This window comes from Haliotis rubra, unplaced genomic scaffold (assembly GCF_003918875.1).
Source record: "Haliotis rubra isolate DU_JTF1 unplaced genomic scaffold, ASM391887v1 Scf9, whole genome shotgun sequence".
NCBI classification, from domain to species: Eukaryota; Metazoa; Mollusca; class Gastropoda; order Lepetellida; family Haliotidae; genus Haliotis; species Haliotis rubra.
Genome location: NW_025767634.1, coordinates 1,253,311 through 1,276,008, shown reverse-complemented (window position 1 = coordinate 1,276,008; position 22,698 = coordinate 1,253,311). Strand labels below are relative to the sequence as shown.

The window sequence follows — 22,698 nt, the reverse complement described above, 5'->3', positions numbered from 1 at the left end:
GAGTATAGAATCATATGAGCATTGAATGTTTATATTTTCATTTTGCTTTTCACAGATCTACCTCAGCACCACAACTATCATAATTCTTATTTTCTAAGTCTCAGAGCTATAGTCACATTGTGAACTGGAGGGCTGGCTAACATTAGCAGGTTGACATTGCAGAGGTATATAAAATTAAAAGAGCTTCTGGAGATCAAAAGGTCTGTGCATCAGATCTTTTGTATGAAGAGGACCAAACAGATCAGTGGTAAGACGCTGACTTCGGACAACAAAGTCAGGAGTTTGAATCCCTGCAAGGGGGCTTAGCATCTCCATCGAAGAGAACTGTTCTGTTCATAGTGTAATGATGACTTTGAGAAATGTACTTGTGAACATGCAACAACAGTGTGAAATCATGCATGGGATTGACTTGAATTACCATGTTCATCACTGACAGATACTGACAGGAAAATAGAATGATGCCTTAAGCTGTTCCAGTGTTTGAACAAGCACAAGATTCGGGACCCTAGTTTTCCTAATTTGAAATATTATGGGGATCCCAGCAGATATGCACAATATAGGTATAACCTAAGGACATCAGGGCTCATATTATTTTCTGACACTGGAAACAATCATTACGTGATGATTAACACCGCCAGCATCACAATATCTAGAATGTACAGAGGCAAAAGCCATCACTAGAGTTCTCTGTTTATTTGACCACCTCCCACCCCCACATCCCTCCAGGAAATCCCATACACTCAGATGGTCCCTTTCTAATAAATTCGTCTGGATCAATGCTACAGAAACAATGTTGGCAACATCATTGCCCAGGCCGCTGGGTTCCTGGTATATGTAAGGCCTGACTAACAGGGTTTCACTACACCATTGCATGTTAATGAGACCCTGCACAGACAATCAGCAAATGTAAAGTAGGCTTGTCCACTTAATTTGTTCCTCAACTCCAACAAGTCTCATTCACCATAATATGTCAATAACTGATTCTGTACATTGGTATATGAAACCATCGCAAGAAGTACCAAGTAATCTCTATAAATAGCTTCATTAACGAATTGGGATTCATTCAGAAGTGTAGCTGACTGGCACAACTTCTCCATCTCCATGCCGTGTCCAATTCAAGCTGCCGTATCATCCATCAGCATGTCTACAGCATCTATGTCTACAGCAGCATTGATCACATGAACCTTCACAACCCATCCAAACTCTACTAGCCAACAATTACATGGCCCACAGAACATTCCGAATCCGCAAAGACCCTTAATTACAAAGGGAACCGAAAAACGAAACCAATGTGTTTGAGCTTGGGCTGATGACTGCCACTAACAATCAGACCAATTCCCTAATCTGAAAACCAGCTATTTAGCAAGTATTGAGCCATAGACGAATCCATCATTCCAATTCAGCATATGTCAAAGTTAGTCTCCCACCAGGTCACCGTAAGATACATGGTAAAAGTTTCAGAAGGTGGGCGCCCATATCTTCCCAAATATATCATATTCAACAAAACATACAGACTCTGAATACAATTTTCAGCTGAAAACAGTAATTTTATCAATCATCATTAGCTGGGCTTACTAGATCAAGCAGTATTTCACTAAATTTGGGCTTTCTACTCGAGTCCCAAACTGAACATATACACATTTTGCAAAACTGCAGACATAACTTGCAAATATAGTGAATAGGATGTAAATTGTAAGTATAAGTGAATGTCCACTTAAATAGTGTTAAACAAACAGCACTAAAACACAACCAAATCTTCATTACCACTTGCCCATTCATGTTTAACTTGGACTGACAAAAACATATATACAACAAAAATACAATTTGTGTACATTTTTTATATTGTTACAATAGCTGTCTTTGTTTGGAATGAACTGCGTTGTATTTTCTGGCAAACCAACATGCTCCAACAAAAGCAGCTTACAAGAAGAACCAAAACAGCATCATTGACTTACAAAGAGTTAATCTACAAATGCCATAAACATCATGGGTCACATGATAACAGGTGAGTGGCCTACAAAAAAGGTGACCTGATTAAGGCCGAAGCGCCAGCTTGAGATTCCACTTTGGTGGTATTTCATGGTCCATTGGCTCAATTCAGGTCTGACAGAAAGGTGTTGTGCTTGTAACTTGATGCAAGCACCTTTCAAAAGTGTAAAGAATGACTTCAGCTATTTCATGGAGTTGCCTTGAACAGAGTGACAGTCCGGTAAACTGCTTGCATATCAATGACATACAAAGTTAAATCGACTGTGACGCCCCACTTGTGTGCGTTAGTCATACCCAGGTTGTAAACCCCAAACCAACCTTGCTGCACAGTATATATCAACAATGAAACACACAACACATGACACTCACACTATTGTTACTCTGTCATATAAACACTGAATGAATAGAGAGTAAGACTTGCTATATTATTTTTCAAAAGGCTTGATTTTTGTTTTACAGACAGTAACATATGGAGACCTTCTGTGCAAAATTTACTGAGGTACAAACATATTTTTCTTTACATGTCCGTATTGCACCTATGCTGTGTATTATTTATGCACACTGGCGGAGACTATCACTAGTTGTAAGACAGGCAGATCTACTAAAGTTGTAATCCAGTAATTCATAGACCTCAATAATCTGTTTCACAAAAGAACAAATCTGAAATAAGGTCTGGTTTGACATAGCTCATGATGTCCAGTAGAAACCACATGGTGTCTATATCATACAACTATTACTAGAAACTATATCTCTTTCAATTTTGGCAATGTAAAGTTATTTCTGATTATCGCCTACATTTGTTGAAGAGTATGTAACATCTACATTAGACTAAGGCTTAGTCTCTGAATATATATAATTTTGATAGTAACAAACAAGCTCGTTTATATTGAAAAGGAGCCCTAGGGAGACCAGAGATTTAGAGGCCTGAACCTGAAGAAATCTAGACTTGCTTTATTTAGGGCTTTAGCACTGCAGAGAGAGAGCTTGGCAGTGGGGAAAATAATGTGGTTCAGGGACTGTGAGACAGACTACATCTACATGGGTACACCAAGCTGTTGCTGTTGCTGCTGCTCCTGTGGCCATTATCAGGAGGATCTGACATCACTGGATACCATGGACCCTGTGGCCAGTCAGTCCACAGACATGTTTATGCTTTAGTTCACTGACATGCAAATTAATATTAATATCAAGCAAAACTTGCAACACTGGATTAATTTTATGAGCATATGAGTGTTTTAGAGAGTAGATTCATTTCAAGTCTCTCTGGTTATCTTGTGACCAAGGGATTGATATGTCTTGAATTTATTTCAAGTGGAAATAACAGTCAAGAGGAGACAATCCATCACCTCCAGAACAAGACAAGAACAATGCGCTGCACCCCAGTGAGTCAGCCCTATCTCGTGACTGGCATGTTTTATCAGACATACCTAACCCAGGTATTTATCCACACAGTTTTCATAGCAGCAATGTTCTGACCACTGAGTCACCTTGTGGCTGCTTAAGGTAGTAAACAGTGTTTAATAAATTTCCAGAAAACTAACCAGTTTTAATGACAGATCACCTCTTGAAATCAATCTCTGTCTTAGTCTCATTTAAATTGTCAAACTATTTCCTTGTGACAAATTAGGACCTGTCTCTCTGTCAGCGATACCATGTAAATGTCAGCCTTTATTAGATTATCCAACTTGTGCACTGTGGAACAGATAACAATATTCACCATACAGTCCTGGTAGTTAGAGTTTCTCCCATGATCATTTCAATATTTAACTCAAATTTGATACACCAGATCCTTTTGATGACCCAGATTTGTCTTCAGAAATACCAAAAGGTTTGGCAGCATAGCAAACCATTTCAAAATATTTATCAATATCAACAGTTTAAGCGTAGTAAGTATTGTACACATGTGTGCACTTGACCCAGTATGTTTACTATCACAATGTATCGAACAAAGTCCTCCACTCAATGTCACAGCCACTGCGCCGTACCTGTGGTAATATACTTGTCTTACTTTCAAAACTGTCAAGGGTGGGACAGTGTACAAAACATTCCAACGGTTAAGGAAGTTGTGTTAGATATATGTTACAAAGGTTACACCTCAAATAGTTTCGTAGCCTGTGGCAGTTTGCCAGCTATTCAAAGTATGTTTATTACAGAGATAGGAACTTTTTTAAAGCTGTCATTATAAATGGCGTAATATCTTGTCTGGTATGCTACACAGGTGTGTCTCCTCTAATCTTAAAGTAAATATCAATTCTGTGGCATCATATTTAACATATTGGTACTATATATCAATCATATCACAATATTACCACACAGGGTTGGGTCCTTATAGCCATGTTAACAACTGATACAACAACCGTACCTCCTATGGTGCAACAGAGACTTGCAATAAGGATAGTGGAAACATTGTCTAGTTTAATGAATGACAGGTGGGACATGATCTATGGTGTGTAAAATTTACAACAGCAACAAGTAACATCAATTTATACTCTGCCTACAAGGAAACTATTGTCATATCCTGAATGTTTATAAATGTTCAGGGGCGGTAGGGTAGCCTAGTGGTTAAAGCGTTCGCTCGTCACCCCGAAGACCCAGGTTCGATTTCATCACATCGGTTGCATGTGTGAAGCCCATTTCTGGTGTCCCCTACTGTGTTATTGCTGGAATATTGCTCAAAGAGCATAAAACTATACTCACTCACCAACTAGTAACGTTCAATAAACAGTATTCTAAATAAACAATGAGAGTTCTCTGAAACAATCTCATGTGAAGAAAGTCATGTTCAGCTGTCTAGAATTTAATGCTTCTGCAGATGATCCCTTGATCCCTCTTGATTCCTGTCACTGTGAAATCAGATTCAGTCACATACAGGCACCAAGTTGGCCATGACCCATCTGAGAACAATCCTTCTGTATGACATTTACAGGTGCTGAAAACAACCGTATCACCCCCTTTCAATTATAGGTAATACTGCATCAGTCCTGTAAGGTGAGGATGAAGAGGGTTAACAGTTTGTAGTAACCACGGTGACACAAGTGCCAGCCAACTACGCCCTCAAGTTTACAACAAAAGCAGTGTGACAATACCTGGGGTCACAAGATGAACGTTTTCACAGTCTATGAGAGAAATGACTGTAATAGGCCTGGGAAAAACACCTCCAGTCTTCAGAACATGAATGATCTCAACTGAAACTGCTATCGGCCTTTGTAAGCTAGTCAAGGAAATCATATGTAAGAGAGATTGTTAAGGACCAGGCATAACATCATTAGTTTCATTTCAATATTATATTGAGTGCATCAGAGGAAACTTAAAGAGGAATGACACAAACAAGTTTACCAAAATTATGTTAATTGTAAGACCATATGTTAAGGGCACCACTGAAGGAATCATTTTCAGTATTTTGCTCACTAAATTTCTCTAAAGACATTGTCTGTACACATGCTAATGACTTTAATTTCCAGGACAATTCATGGGCTTGTGCTAGCAACTAATTTGCAGCTGGCCCTGCTTGAATGACATTACAAACATGTTAACTGTCACATTTTCTGTCCATTTTATTCATTTTTAATTTGTTACAACATAAGCATTGAGAACTGGTTCAGAATTACAGCCCTCAATTGCTTATCATCAAAGAAGACTTCTATCACTGGATTTTTATTTGTTCTCAACATAATAGGTAGTGTCTGGCTAGCAGTCTAGACACAACAACAGTTGACAAGAAGGTGTCCCTACAAATCAACACTAATCAAACTTGTAGAACCGGACTTCAGTAACCTATGCTTGTCGTAGGAGTGATTGAGTATAAGTTTACCCCGCTTTTAGCAATATTCCAGCAATATCACGGCAGGGGACACCAGAAATGGGCTTTTCACATTGAACCTTTGCAGGAAATCGAACCCATGTCTTCGGCGTGATGAGCGAACGCTTTAACCAGTAGGCTACCCCACCGTCCCCTTGTGGTCAGAGGCGACTAACGGGATCACATGTTCAGACTCGCTGACTTGGTTGACACACGTTATCGTATCCCAGTTGCGTAGATTGATGCTCATGCTGTTCATCACTTCCTTGTTTGGTCAAGATTGATTACAGCCCACCATCACATAGCTAGAATATTGCTGAGTGTGGTGTATTAGAACAAACAAATCAAGCTTGTAGGGAATTATATTCTTGACCAAACTGGTATAAGCAATTATCAGCTTCATCAGTCATGTGAAAATATTTATGTTAAACAATTCTAGTTATCCACATGTTCATACAAGTTGTTGGAGAGTATGCATACAGGGAAGCAGCAGGTTGTCAGTGAACCAGATGGATGACTCCATTACAGGTAACCTCAAAATGACCATGGTCAACTGGGGTTATCTGGAGTATTTCAAATCCACATAAGTGATTACCCTGTCATTTCATGACCTGGGTGTAGTTCCCATCACTCTCAGTTCATCACCTTTGACCCACAAGTCAAGGTCATCTGGTCTGTCAGCATCAGCATTCAAAGCCATTAATAATACATTATAGAACCTGATGCACCTCCATGAGTCTTTACAACTCAAATATATAAAACCAAAGGACTTCCAAGTCCATTTTGAGGGTTGTCATAAAAAGTATGGCCACGCATAATCAAATTGGCTAGATACACGGCCTGGTATGGAACCTATACATATATTTCTGGAATAAAAAAGACAAACAAAAGAATTCTGCATCAGTAAAAGGATAGGAAGGAATGTTTTATGCTCATATAGTCAAGCCATATCACATAGGGTACACCAAAGGGTTTAATGACCTTACCTAGTGTTTGGCATGAAGTGCTGATGCTTCAACCACTGAGCCACCCATGATTCAGTAAGCACATCAATGGTTGAACCTGATGTCATCACAAGCCTTAGCAGACAAACAGTTCAGGGTGTTCCTTAATGCAGACTATTCTGTCCTACGATACACATTAAACAAATGCAAATGATATCCACTGCAAGGACTGACTGACTGACTGACTGAGCGAGCTTAGTTTCATGCCGCTTTCAGCAATATTCCAGCAATATCACGGCGGGGGACACCAGAAATGGGCTTAACACATTGTGCCCATGTGGGCAATCGAACACGGGTCTTCGGCGTGACGAGCCAACGCTTTAACCACTAGGCTACCCCACCGCCCCTCCACTGCAAGGAAGACAAGTATGGATATTACAATGCATTTAACTTATTCCACTGACACATCACATACAATTTATTTGATTTCTGTTCTGATGTGAAATACAATCAAATTTTAAACAGTAGATGTCACATTTCCTGCATAGAGTCAAAATGTTTCTGATCAGATGAGTACACCAAAAACAAAAATAAGACTAAGGAATCTCATTTACTTTCAAATTGGTCACTCTAGATTCAACAAAACGAATGCACTTGAGAGTTTCCAGGAATTGTTAATACACAAGATGGAAGCCTACTTTTCACCACCATGTACCACAGGCAACATTCCTTCGAAAAGGGAACATCAGTATATTAAGGAATAGAACATAATCTAAGCATATTTAACCTTTATCATTAGTCGTCTGAAATGAATGTTTATTTTCATAAATCCACAAAACTGACATGCAACAAAACTGTCATTAGTCCTTCCCTTTAACATTTAACTAGTCTTCAACTTGCAGATGCATGTTAATGTTTACTGTGCTTAAGATAAAACCTTTTTGAAACCTCTCCATATTGAAAGCCACTTAATTTAATTTGTAATACCTTTTTGAAATAACATAATTGTGGCGGGCAGGATGATGAAACATGATGTTGGACAATGTAAGCGTTTTTTTAAATAGGGAATGAGTTTGCTCCCATACAACATCGATCATTTCAGTAATGGTGTGCTGAATATAATCAATGTTAAAGTTGTGTTGAAAATAATGAGAACAGTCCCAACAACACTACCTATGATACATCCTTACACTATATCACAGAAACACTCCAAACAAGAGATCTGTACTCTGCAAACCTATCCAGACACTGAATAACCAATCCATAGTCTACACAACCTGTCCACATGCAATAGAACAGATCCATACTCTATGCAACAGATCCATATTCTAAATATCCAATCCATACTCTACACAACCTACCCATACTCTACATAACAGATCCATTCTCTAAATAACCAATCCACACTCCCCACAACCTGTCCACATGCAATACAACAGATCCATACTCTATACAGCCTATCCATATTCTAAATAACCAATCCACTCTCCACAACATGTCAACATGCAATACAACAGATCCATACTCTATACAGCCTCTCCATATTCTAAATAACCAATCCACACTCTACACAACAGATCCATACTATTCACAACCATCCATACTCTTATTTAGAGCCACCCAAGGTTACTCTAAATACTCTAAATAACCTATCCATTTCTATATAACCTATCCATACTCTATACAACATATCCATACTCAACACAATCTATCCATACTCTTTACAATATATCCACACTCTACAGAACAGATCCACATTCTACACAACAGAAAATACTTTATACAATCTATCCCTACTCAACACAAGCTATCCAATCTCCAATAGCAGATTGATATGTACACAAAGGAAATAACATCAACTGTATAAGCCTCAAATATCATGCAGTGCCTACAAAGCACTGAAGCAGTGAGTTTACAGCGTACTTGTGAGACAAAGAGAAGTATGTCTGGCACAATGTTTACATTATGGAGCAGTGATGCTTTACGTTCTATGGAAACGTCAATGGTCTGTATCAAACACAATACATCATCTATGGCATGTCAAAATATATTGAACTTGCCAATATCTGACTCATGTGCTTACATCACCCCCACAACAACATCTAAACTTTATAAATAGATCACAATACAGTACAATCTCCAATTCCATTTTGCACGGATTTTTTGATGTGACAAAATACGACAAACACATTGTTACTTAAAAAACTGTATTAAGATCCTTGTGAAAACAACAGACATATATGTAAATACTGTATAATTAAATACTTGATTCAAGAAATGAGGACAGGGGAGAAATTAGTTGGGCTAGTTATCACCGAGAGATCTCAAAGCTTTAAAATCACATGGGACAGTTTTGAACATGTTTTACAAGCCAGCAAAAATATCTGTGTCAACACAACCTACAGGGAAAGTATTGTGTTTCAGATTCACGAGAGCAGTTATTATGTTGTTGACAATGTTCCATGAGTCATAAAAGAGTTCGTACATGACAGGTGAAAGAGTTTCCCCTCAGACATCCAACAAAATGAAGTTCATCCTGTTTTCATTACAAGCAGTACAATTTCACCAACCATCATTTTATAAAATATGCATCATGATAACCAAGTTATTTCATATCAAATCATGAAAGTTTCTACACTATATGTATGTCTAACAGACTAAACTGACTACATGTATCTCCTGACTTCACTATGAGTGAGTTTAGTTTTACGTCACTTTTAGCAATATTCCAGCAATATCACGGCAGGTGACACGAGAAATGGGCTTCACACATTGAATCCATGTGGGGAATCGAACCCGGGTCTTCAGCGTGACAAGCGCACGCTTTAACCACTAGGCTACCCCACTGCCCCGACTTCACTGTGAGGAACATACCAAAGGTATCCTTCTGGTGTATTAAAAATCTTGTTCTTTTATAGTTTACCCATATCCAATCTTCCTATTACTGAGTGCAGAAAAACATATTTTCACTGGTTCACTTGCATTCCTAGAAACAAATATCAATTTTCTAGCAGGTGAGATGTTGATAAAGGTCTCAGTCATTATACATTTTTTTCAATATTTTCTTTTATGCATCATAATAATGAGTGCCTCAAAAGAGATATCTTCCACAATATGCACTTGTATTGCGAGAAAAATGTTCCCAAACACACAAACCCAGCGAGCCTTATACCGTCCTCTCATATCAGCAGCCGCCTTGTTTGGTGATTGTATGAATCTTTGATGTAGACATTTATGGCTGCTATCCATTTTTTGTATCATTTTCTGTCGGTTAACTACAAACGCACCCGATCTGGATGTCACCCTAGTCATACTCCAGACAGTAATAAAACACTAATTAGGCGTCCTACATGATGGATGAACATTTTTCCTGGCCAAATCAATCAACTGTTGATATGATTAAATAATCACCAGATTTTCTTACATAGCTGAACTAGCAACCTGGCAACGTACAGGTAAAAAATTACACAGATTAGATAGAACTCATTTTCTCCACGGCTGTTTTTTAACATATCTCATCTTTCCAACCTGTCAATGTTGTTTCCTGAGCAGACGCACAAAATTAGAGCCATACATATTCTTTAAAGACAACAGGACTTTGAAATATATCACAAAATTGTTATTATAAAAGTAGTCTAATCCCTTAGATTTCTACTGAATTAAAAATATTCTGGCCAAAATGAAAACACTTTACAACTGGCTCATTCAAGAACTGAGTACGTGAGTTACTATTACCCCACTTTTAGCAATATTCCAGCAATATCACGGCAGCATAGAAGAAATGGCTATACCTTGTTTCTAATCACTGGATTTTGGAACAAGAAAAGATACAATAGATACTATGCCAATCAAAAGACTGAAAGCATCAACCTTGTACAGAAAACATTGCAATGATCCCCTGTGTACATACAATCGGAAAGCACTAAATAGTTATCGGCAACTAAGTCTGGTTTCCTTCTAAATGATCCTAACAAGTAGTCACTTCATCCCCAACAAGTAGCTGCTTCATCCCAAGTGTCTTGACCATCCAAAGCTCTCTCATCAAAACAACATGATCATGATGATGACGAGGATTTAACTTTTACCCACTGCAAACATCTTCTACACTTCATCTCTGTAAACAGCAAATCTAAACAGCCATATCACCATGAATTTCATACCAAGGAAGCAAAATTTCAGCCTCCTTGAGTATGCAGTGGGAGCTTTTCATATTAAGGAGGTTCTAATTTCAGAGTCAACATTTTGTTTGGGCATGTGGCTACAACATGTTTAGCAAAAACACTGCATCGCCTTGTGTCAACATGTTTACAAAACACAGGACACAAATTGTGACCCATCTCTGCTTATCAAGACCAGTGCAGCAGGCCCAGTTTTTTCTAACATCCATGTACAACTCCTGAATTGAATTGAAGGTCACGGCCAACAGTAAGTGACACTTATCATCACTGTCTACATGTAGCGTTCTTCCTATCATGTGTGAATTAAATCCTCTGTCAATGATGCAAAAGCAGTGACGTCACTCTCCAGTTTCAGCAATCATCTAATTTTGAACTAGGTTTTCTGTAGTTGCCGTGGTGGCTCAACGGTCTAGGCCTCTGACTGTGTGCTGGCAATTAGGGGCCTGACTCTGAGGGTGTGGGTTCGAATCCCAAATGGGATAATACCCAACAAGAGTATTATAATCTGTACTTTCCTGAGAAATTGTAATCCCAAATATAACATATGTGATCATATTTGATCACTTCCTACATGGCATTGTGTATTCATAGGCTTTCTGTATTTTGATGATGTCTATACTTTTATTTGGGGGACATGATGGTTAGTATATCAACAGTATTTGACGTTAACCACAAACCTTGGACATGTTTAGGAAAGAAAAGGTTACTTACAGTGAATATATTTTGGTGATGACAGTGAAATATATACACCTAAACACAGCACAATAGAACAATTGTTTCAAAAAAGCTCAATAACCATACTTAGATTAGTCTTGCAGCGACAACAGTCTACATGACATGTTCTGTGCACTGATGGCATAACACGCTGTAGGTGCAAGAAGTATTTAACTGTCCTCAAATATATTTGGTCTTAGCTACTCATGTTTCCTCTAATCGTGTTATGTTCTTTATATCTTTCTTGGCATACAGGTAGGGAGTGAGACTTATCTCATGTTTGACTGTACGTATTTGCTACCATAATAAACGATTGACAAACTGTTAATGAATATTCAAACGATTGCTGACATAACATGTCCCTTCCCTGTAGATGCATTTTTATTTTGATTAATATTCCATGCACCATTAATATTGGGATAAACTGTGCTTTGTTTAAATAATCATAACAATGGTCTAATTTTATAAACACAGGAAACATATTTAGGAAGAATAAAGGAAATGTGATTCCTGAATGAAAGTGTTACTGTGTTGGCTGGAACACATTCAGTTTGAAAATGGCTGGTATCATAAATTTTCTTTCTTCCTTGTGACTATGGTAAATTTGAAACACACAAATCTAAAGTTAGAGCATAGGAAGTAGTATTGCTCAGAAAATATTGTGTTATCTACATCACGTCAACCAGGGAAATACAATAACCTGGGAAAGACCACTGGCTTTAAAAACAACATTTTTAGAAAGTGGTTTTAATACTATTATCCATGATGATGCCTTAAACATTAGGAAAACTTACTGAAGCTAGTTTCTAATCTAGCATGTTGAAAACTACACAAGCCATGTTAGTTTGGTGATTGAGAACATGAAGGTATCATTTGAAACTAGCTCAAATCTATTTCCATTTCTGAAAGACAACAAACCTCCACAAGCCTGGACTCCTTACAACATTACAAAATAGGTCTGATCCACTATTGACAACTGACTGCATGACAAGATAATCCAGGGCCCAAAGCAATCTTAGCGCTATGACTATCGTAACTCAATGTTTAAGTATGGGAGTTACTTTACCCTTAGGGCTGAGATCCCCTTTGACTGAGCCTCGATCTATTTCTGACACCTCAGACAGATTGTATAAGAAACAAATACAAAAGGTATTATCAGTTACAGCACCAACATCTACACCAAAATCTTCATAACAAGCATATTACAACACAACAGACTCCATGATTGTCACTACAGGTGACTAACGAGATCAGGTGGTCAAGTTTGGTGACACGGTTGATGCATATCATTGTATCCCAGCAGCGTACATCGATGTTCATGATTTGAATCACTGGATTGACTGATCCAGACTCAATTACTTACAGACTGCAATCATACAGCCTGAATATTGCTGAGTATGGCATTAAAAAACAATACAATACAATACACCATAGCAGGAAAACTTTGTTGATCACGAGACGCACACAAAATAAAATTCAGGAAAAATGACTCATCTCTTTCCATCACTGGCCACAATAATGACTACATACAGGCAACTATTGATAAAAGAAAATATGTCAAGTCCTCCAAAGTATACATTTAACACAGGGTGGAGTAGTTTGGGCACGTGCCTTCACTGCATCAAGCCACATTCAGACTGGATGGAATAGGACCCTAGTGCATTTTACATTCTATTATAATAGGCTGAACCCATTTGCCATCACAGTTTGTTTCAAGTGTGACTTGAATAACACTGTGTTAAAAACAGACATTCTATCAAATTACACTCAAGAACACTACAGATACTGTCCAAAGTTTGTAATAAGAGATAAGATTGTGACACCCTTCTAAAACCAGACTATGGTCATGGGTATTTATGGTAACAGGACGGATATGTAATACAGCTGGATCAAGGATACTAACATGGATACCTTGCTCCATGAAACTTGCTCAGTTCCTAACTACCCTCGGAGGAAGGCCTCATAATAATTTATGACAAGTTTCTACCGCCAATATTTTATCTGAGATGTCAGGGCCAAAACATATTGGGAACACAATACAATTTCCACTGATAGAACCCGCACATAATACTTCACAAAAAACATGCCTGACCTCTTCAGTTTAAGCCACTCACTAGACACCTGTTTCATAGCCTAATTCCTTAACAAACAAACGCGTTGTGAAGTCATGAAATTAGTTTTACCTCCTGTATGGCATTTGACAATTCAGATCAATTTCTTTGGCCTATTGTGAATCAAGCTGCTATAGCGAACTACAAATCACACACCTGAACAATAAATCATATTTATCTAAAGTTTGTGTGTCGAAGACAGCCCCAGGTTATAACAACTAGGTCATCAACACTCACTGAAAACACTCCAGCTTCTTAAACCCTTTTCACATGCCACAGACATGTTCTGAATTTTTAACAGTTACAAACTTCGAGGACCATAATATTCAATTCAATATGGGAGCAAAGCTTAGAGACTAAGCCACTAGACAGGCATTTGTAGCCAGCTGACAAAAGCAAAGGCTGGATTATGAAGAGAGGCAGATACAAGACTCCATATTGGTCATGTTGTGGTCAAGCGGTCTTTGTGGCCATTTCCATAAATAGCAGTAAATAGTACAGGTGACAATTCCTATCAATAACACAGGTCCGAGGAGGTGTGTAAATATGCTAACAGGCTTGCTCGGTCACCTCACGGTCACATTTGTCACGCAGTGTGATAGGATGAGGTCCACACTCTATTTACAATGTTTGCCATTAGCTCGGTACCTGTTGGATGTGCGAGCATGGCTGGAATCATGAAACAATTAACCGCACTTAACACTTCTTCTTGGGGCCAAGGGACAAACAAAACTAGGTTAAACTGCCCTGCCGTCTTGTCTCACCATTATGTCGAAATACACAGGAATAATTGCCAATTTAAGTACCTTGTCCTGACGATAGCCAAGGTTTCAAAATGGAATGTCTTCATTTTACAACATTGTTTAACTGACTGACTGAGTGAGTTTGGAATTACACCGCTTTTAGCAATATTCCAGCAACATCACTGCGGGGGACACCAGAAATGGGCTTCACACATTGTACTCATGTGGGGATTCGAACCCGGGTCTTCGGCGTGACAAGTCAACGCTTTAACCACTAGGCTACCCAACCGCCCCTCAACATTGTTTAAATGTAATCAGAAAGAATGTTGTTTTATACCAGGTTATATACCAGGTTGGCTTGATGCAGGAGGATGTCTAGATGGCTAGTGATGGTAAGAATGAAAAGTTATCTTCTTTGGACAAAAATGAACCTTTAGCACTCCAGACAGGATTAAGATGTGTAAAAAATACACATGAAAATTAAAAATTACCCTAAGTGCATGAAAAGTTTTTTAAAAAACAGCATAAAAACATTACTGTGTAACCTCATCCTTATCCTGTTCAATACGTACTTCTTTACAATACATACTTCTTTACAATACATACTTCTTTACAAATCTTTGTGTACTGATTGAATGTAGGCATCAAACATGCATGAACTACTGCAATGGATAATGCCAAAGACGTAATGTGTCTCTCTATTGTTAGACATGGATATCACTGGTGTTTTTATGCGATATATTACACACTTGGGACTGAACACAAATAGATACAACTTAGAAGTAGCCTGTAAGATGTTTTTGTTTTAAAATGTATGCTTATTGGCATAAAAAAATGAGTAGAGAGGACCCAAGGGAGCAAAATATATTCAATTCAACTGACAACATTTTAGTAGATACTTAATGGCAAAGAAAAAAGAGGGTAATTCAAGATTTTATAAACGTGAAACCAGTACAAACTTGAGCAATAACAAGGATAGTCCAAAGATGCTTATGTTTACAATCAAGGTAATCTAAAATTTTGGGATCCTGCTGACTGCAATGGTCATGGTGTTCAAGTGAATGAACCTGGTCAGAAAGAATCTCTGAGTTATATTCACACAGAGCAACACAAGAATGAGTTTTCGAAAGTATATGCCAAAAAGCCATCAAACAGCTCCAGCACAAGACCACATCAGGAGCCCTGTCGCTTGTGTTGGTTTTTCATGACCTGTGACTTGACAAAATGACCTGAAAGTGTATCAGCCTTGATCAATGTTTAGATAATAGCAAGGTGAGGTTTGCTCAAGAAATTAGTTTGTTTGGTTTCAGTGTGTAGATGTGCAGCTCTCAATGAACCAGCGCGACCTCCCCCAAACAAACACACCTGTCAAACACAAGGTATGCAATACTAGGCATAGCAGGATACAACCAGATGGCTTCTCCACAACAGTTCCACTTCTTGTTTCCGTCCACAACAATACGTTCCTGTGTTACTTAAATAGTCATTATAATAATGATCGAAATTCATACATAATTAACTTTCTTTCTCAAAAACTGTTTTCTTAAAAGTCATGTGATGTTATCCAAAAAGATAAAAAGAGTTGTCAGGGCAACCATTTGAAAAAAGGGACAGGGCTCCAGAAAAATTCTGAACCATTAAGTATTAACTCATGTGGTATCACCACATAGGTTACAGATAGTTTTCTTTGTGTTCTACATGTAGTTTAACTCCTTTGGATCTGTCCGGTATTTTTTAACGCATGCACAGAACCGTAGACCTTTTTCAGAAATAATTCAGCTGTTTCAAGAGGTTTCTAATTTTTGTTCTTTACCATGTGTGCAAGATGTCGCCTAAGCTGACAATAGCATTATACATGGCTCAGTATATATAAGACCTATGGCATTTGCACATTATTCACTGCAGTAGAATTCATGTACATATGATACCTGCATTCGATCTGTAGATAAACATCTGTAAAGAAATACAGGTAGAAAGCAGAAAAGACTAGATTGGGTAACTACTCACCCTGCCATGACACTACACTGTTTTCTGAACGCTTCATGAAATTTGTACACAGCCCAAACTTAATGACACATTTTATGTACTTTAAACCTCTATTAATTGTTCTATTATATTGTTTTTTGTTACTTGGGATGCCTCATTTGACTAGGGCAGTCAAATATTCCAGGGCATGATTTGGCTTTATAAAACATGCACTAGTGTAACTTACTGTTGAAAAATGCAACCTGATATTTATGTCTACATGCACCAAGTGTAGAAGATAACCATTCCATTTTGTGTCTGTCTAACCCCTATTACTTGTTCGCAGAATATTGATCTTTGAACACAATATCTCGAAGCTGTATTTACCTTACTATATCACTAATCTCTGTGTCATGTTTAATTTGTTATGCTTTATTTTGCTTGACATGTGGACACTTTAAGATAACATGCACGTTTCCTGCAAAAAGTCACAAATGTATCTGATTCTGGCAGAACTCCCGCCTATGTTAAACCTTTGATAAATTCAAGTGATCAGTATGCAGCCTGTTTTTGTCTGGTGTAGCTACCCTGTTTTCAAGTCAACATGTACCTGGTGCAAGTTACATCTGGTTCCTTAAATCAAGCCATGTATTCATACTTGGGAACAGAAGGTCATCAAGATAAATTATTTGGCATATAACTTCATAAGCATGATAAGCACATTCAGAATGTAGGTCACTCTGACATGTAACGTCTTGAGAACTAACTTCACAAATTCCTCAAACAATTAAGAGATGTTTTACTGTGGTACACACTTGATACCATTAGACATTTAAATATCTGTGAACTTAATTTACCATATTTCAAAAACGTACAAATCTTCTAAACAATGAATCGTATTGTTGAGCCTTTCTAAAACATAAACATATGACGTAAACATCAGAATTGTTTAAATGATGGTTTTTTGTTTCGAGAAGCACTGATGTGTTTTTAGACCTTGCTTGAATGTCTCCTTTGTATGTGAAACATGTGTTCAAGTCTGATGTCTGTCAGTGCTCAGCTGGAATAGCATACTGCACAAACTTCTGATCAATGCTCATGACCGCAAATAATGTTGATTAATTCTACCAATACCTGGACAGTGAACCCCAAAACAAGAACAATGGACCTAATCAGAATTTCTAATGATAATCTTCATTTTCTTTACAATGCATTTGTGTCACAACAGTTTTGCAACACTGTAAAACTAAACAATGACATAATTCTCACTGAGGAATTTCTTCATGCCAGGGACGTAGCTACCATTATACTAGAGCTGTGACGATATATTGTAGTATCGATAATCAAGATACTTTTTGTTATCAAAATACACTTTTAAAGAAAATAACTAATGATAGCATATCGTGATATGCATCGTATCGAATCGTATCGTTCCATGATATCGCAATACGTATCGTATCGTGAAATTTTTGTTTCATCACACCTCTACATTATAGTGAGTGAGTGAGTGAGTTTAGTTTTACGCCGCACTCAGCAATATTCCAGCTATATGGCGGCAATCTGTAAATAATCGAGTCTGGACCAGACAATCCAGTGATCAACAGCATGAGTATCGATCTGCGCAATTGGGAACCGATGACATGTGTCAACCAAGTCAGCGAGCCTGACCACCCGATCCTGTTGTTAGTCGCCTCTTACGACAAGCATAGTCGCCTTTTGTGGCACGCATGGGTTGCTGAAGACCTATTCTACCCCGGATCTTCACGGGTCAGCTACCATTATAAAAAAGTCCGGGCTTACACATGATTTTTGCTATGAAAGCTGGGCAAGCCCTCAATACTGTCGAAATATAAAGCTTTGCAACCTATCGAGCTTACACACAAAAAATGGCTTGCTACGCACCATTATGCAACATAAGAATTTTACCAGTGATTATTTGTCACAGTGATGACATGAGGATTGAGTTATTCCCAAAACTACTTCAAGCTAATAAAACTTTTGTGTAAGCTTTACCATTTGACCTCAGACAGCATGCAAAGCAGATGTACACTCAAATGACATTGGGACCAGTATATATCTGCTGTCTGAAAGAAAATATCTTTCACCTACCACTCAGTGGCTCTGAGCACAGTCAATTCCAAAACATAGATAGAAATTCACTATTATGATATCAGTGTTGGACAGTGTGGCAAATATGTCCTCCTTGATGTTACATGAATGATTATTGATGATACTATTGTGGTTATTCTACATGTACAGGCTCAGGTCAAAATTCAGGACTCACGATAGAAAATGGCAAAGTGAAGGCCAACAAAACATTTTAAACAAAAAATCAGACATCAACATTTTGTTTAAAGTTCAAGGCCACCAAAAGCCTTTGAAACTGAGCTGTCAGCCAATTAACTTCTTCAAAGTTCAGGAACCTTTAATCTCAAAGCATCACCACTGATGCAGAGCCTGTTCCTCAATTAAGTCGTTTGTAAAAAGAAAGCTATGTGAAATATATCACCTTCGGCAAACATAAGCTGTCATAAATGTCAACACAGTTTACCTGGTATTTGACTGACACACGAGAAATACATGAAACATTCAGTGTCACTATCGGTCTCTATCCAAACATGCCTGAAGTCACACGCAAAATAATATCACTCAAGGATATTTCCTCGGAATGAAATAATGTTTCAGTTGAGCTTAGTTCTCACTTAATAAACAAAGGGATAAGGCTGAATGGTGGCGATGACAAACAAATGTCATCAGAGATTGGAACTGAAGTTTGTTTACTTGTCTGTAATTACTACTAATTTGTTCTTGGGTCAGATTTACCTACTTCAGCACTGATTTGACTGTACCAAAACAATTACTCTTGGATTACTTGTTTTTTTCCAAAATCTCATCTGGTCGCATCAACCACTCATCCAAAATGAAGAGTGGATTACCTGGATTTAATTTTCACTATCTTTATTAACTTTCAATATGCCTTTCCACAAAACACTACAGACTTGCTGCCTTGTCTTTAGGGATCAAAATTGATCACTGTTTGAACATAAAGATTCTGACTTATATTTAACAAGTTTAAAGATGTCACTGGCTGAAATATAAAGAAGTCATTTTTGGGCATGTTTGGAAACAATGTTAGAAGATAAGTTAAAATTGTGTATAATCATAAATATATTTGGGCATAATGGAACAAACTCCAACTTTCCTTTGCATACTCTTTACTTCTGTTTGCCATTGACAGTGTTCATCTATCAACCCATTTTGAAGCCGGGACGTCCGTCAAAACATGACTAACAATCAAACTTCATGGACAGGTATGTTCCCTTAGGGTCAGCATAAATTTATCTTTTCCAGGTTACCTTCAATTATTTATATGCCTAATTCGACAGTTTTATCAGGGCTAATTTCTGTCTCTGCCTGAAGTGATAATTAATGTCACTTATCCGTTTATACCATTTAACAAATATTCCCATCACTTCAAAATTTGATTACACAGCATTTTTAAACCTATGTAAATGTATTGTATTGCAAATTGAATATTTCCTTGATATTGTAATAAAATGACTTATTGTAACTACCATATATTATACTTGAGCCATAAATCATGACAGCTAAAGGCCATCAAACACTTCTTATTGATTCTGTATATGTTCTGTATGGTTTTCTTATATTACAGGGATCAACATTAACATATCTTATTGTCAATTAACTAAATTTACTATCATCTGTCACCCCCTATACATAATCACATCTCTGAACCTGCATCATTTCATGATAATGTAGTTGTGAGATAACTGAAAGATCATGATGACAACCAATTGACAGACAGCAGGACACTGGACATGCTGAGTTAGGAGACCATCACCTGACCTTCGACCCTAGCTTAACAGCTATGAAAGGTGGGCCTCACCATGAACCAGGAAATCTACACTGGGTAGTCAGAGACTATAGGATAGTCTTTGAAATGAAACTTATTACATGGTTTACTGAAACAGTCATTACAAACACTAACAATTTTCAGCTATACATACTTGTTTACTTATTAGATAGTAAATAATTTGCATCTGTCTTTAATCAAATGAGGTCAAATAAAAGCTTAAACATAACCCATACACAAAAAGAAGAAAATGTCAACAGTATTTTGTGTGTAAAATACCCTGGCACCATAGGATAGAGCCAAAATGCATTTTTTACAGCGACATCTCACATGTTCATAACAAAATGTTATTAAACATAAACCAAATGAAACCTGCTTTTCAATATTTACCTTCAGTGGTTTGTTTTTCTTTTTAATGTTGGAGTTCAGGTCTTCATGCAGTCTGTCCAGCAGCCACAACAAAAACTCCTGTGCATCATGCTGAGAGCTACCTTCATACTGATGATTAGCTTTCCCAACGATAGACTTAAAATCCCTGGACACTTCAGCACTGTATCGGTTTGACCAAAAACATTTCAGAAGCACTGCCAAATGCTCAGTCACATCTGCTTTGATGGCACCTTTCCTGATATTTCTTAGATTTCTCAAATCCTCTTTAACCACACCATCAACAAAGTATTCCACAAATGAATCTGTGTTCCCTAAACACTGTAAAATTGCATTCATAAAGCAAGTGTTCCCATGATTGTTGAGGCCGACTGTTCCAGGCGTCTTCTCCCACTTCGGGCCTGTGAAGTTTGGGTCGGTGATGAGGGGTCTTGATGTTGATTCCGACTTCTCGTGCTTTCCTCTTCTGGATCCTCGAAGATCAGTTGCATCATGAAAGTTGTCATTTCGACGTCTAAGTGTCGGTGTCCATGTCACACGAGATGACGGATCCTGTTCGTGTATGGAGCTGGCAGAAGATGAACTCTTCATTACACGATTCATTAGTTTCTTTATTGATTTAAAAGATGTCTTACGCGACTTACTTCGCCTTTCTGATGGCCCTATGGTTCGCCTTTCTTCGGGAACATCGGAATAGTAGTCTTCTCTTTGACTTCGTCTGTCAACAGTTGTCAACAGTGCGCTTGTGCTTACCTTTCGGTGGCCTGAGTTCAAAGGGGCACCTACTCCTGTGCTATAAACACCATCGTCGTCGTCGTCATCCAAAATATCTCCCTCAGATGACGCTCTTTGTCTTCCACCTGGAATCGTTTCAGACATTGTGAAAGAATGAAGAAACAAAGGGACAAAATCTCTTTTCACCGGAGATATGTTTCCACCTGTAGACTTAGCTTGACATCCATGTTTACGAAAGCATGATGGGTAATTGATTCCCATAACGAGGCCGGGTCTCGTAAAATATTCTCCTAACAGCAACCCTTCTTTACGCTATATTTCTAAGTCTTCTGCTGATTCTAATATTGAGAAATATCTCACCCGAAATATAAATCGTAAGTAAACACAATGATATGTGCGATCAAATACTGTCGTGCTAAGTAATCACTGCACCGGAATGTGACTCGAGTGACTTACTGTCTTGGCGTCTGTCCAATTAACATTACGTAAGCACCTTATCACATGAACACCTGTAGTTAATTGAGTTAATGATAATGCAGATTTAATTACAGCTGTGATTGACGCACACTGATGACTAGGGCGATCAAATCATCCCCTTGTTAATTCCCTTGTTACAGATTATCACAACAGTTTGATTTCTCTTTAACCGGTTGGAAGTAAAGGATTGGACAGAATCTGAAATGAACATCCACACATAATATCCCATTCAATTGTTAGTTTATGCAATGATTTTCTTCAAATATTCATGTAAATAAACATATATAACATGTGTTATATTTGGGATTACACTTTCTTAGTAAAGTATAGAATTTAGTACTTTTTCTGGGTGTGTTGGCGATTAGGTGCCTGAGTCTGAGGGTGTGTGGGTTCGAATCCCGGATGGGACTCAACCCAACAAAAGTACTAGAACCTGTACTTTACTGAGAAAGTGTAATCCCAAATATAGCATATGCTACATTTGACCACTTTCTAAAATGGCGTTGCGTAATATTAAACATATAACTGGTTTTTAAGATAAAGTCTTAACGTAAATAGATTAAGGATAGATTTAGCAAATATTTTGTTGTTGTTATTTACTTTTTTAGAAAATGGTATCTTAAAGTTGTTGGAAAAGTGTAAACATAGACAGTCTTACTTGAAAATTATTATCCAAATTATGTTTTACACGGAATTCAAGTGCAGACAACTGCAACACCGAAAACTTCAGTGAAAATGTTTACATGAAATGAGGATGTTTCCAAAATAAAAATGGCCTACCT

General features: G+C 37.8%; 1 protein-coding gene across 1 annotated transcript in view; it reads right to left on the bottom strand.

The window, feature by feature from the left end:
• LOC124263880 (ubiquitin carboxyl-terminal hydrolase 31-like) overlaps window positions 1–21,672 on the bottom strand; it is a 44,228-nt gene extending 22,556 nt beyond the window's left edge. Inside the window, 1 exon segment of the mRNA XM_046698607.1 lies at window positions 20,708–21,672. Within this exon segment, the coding sequence (XP_046554563.1) occupies window positions 20,708–21,583 (876 nt within the window). The 5' untranslated portion in view covers window positions 21,584–21,672.
• Window positions 21,673–22,698: the final 1,026 nt, after the last annotated feature.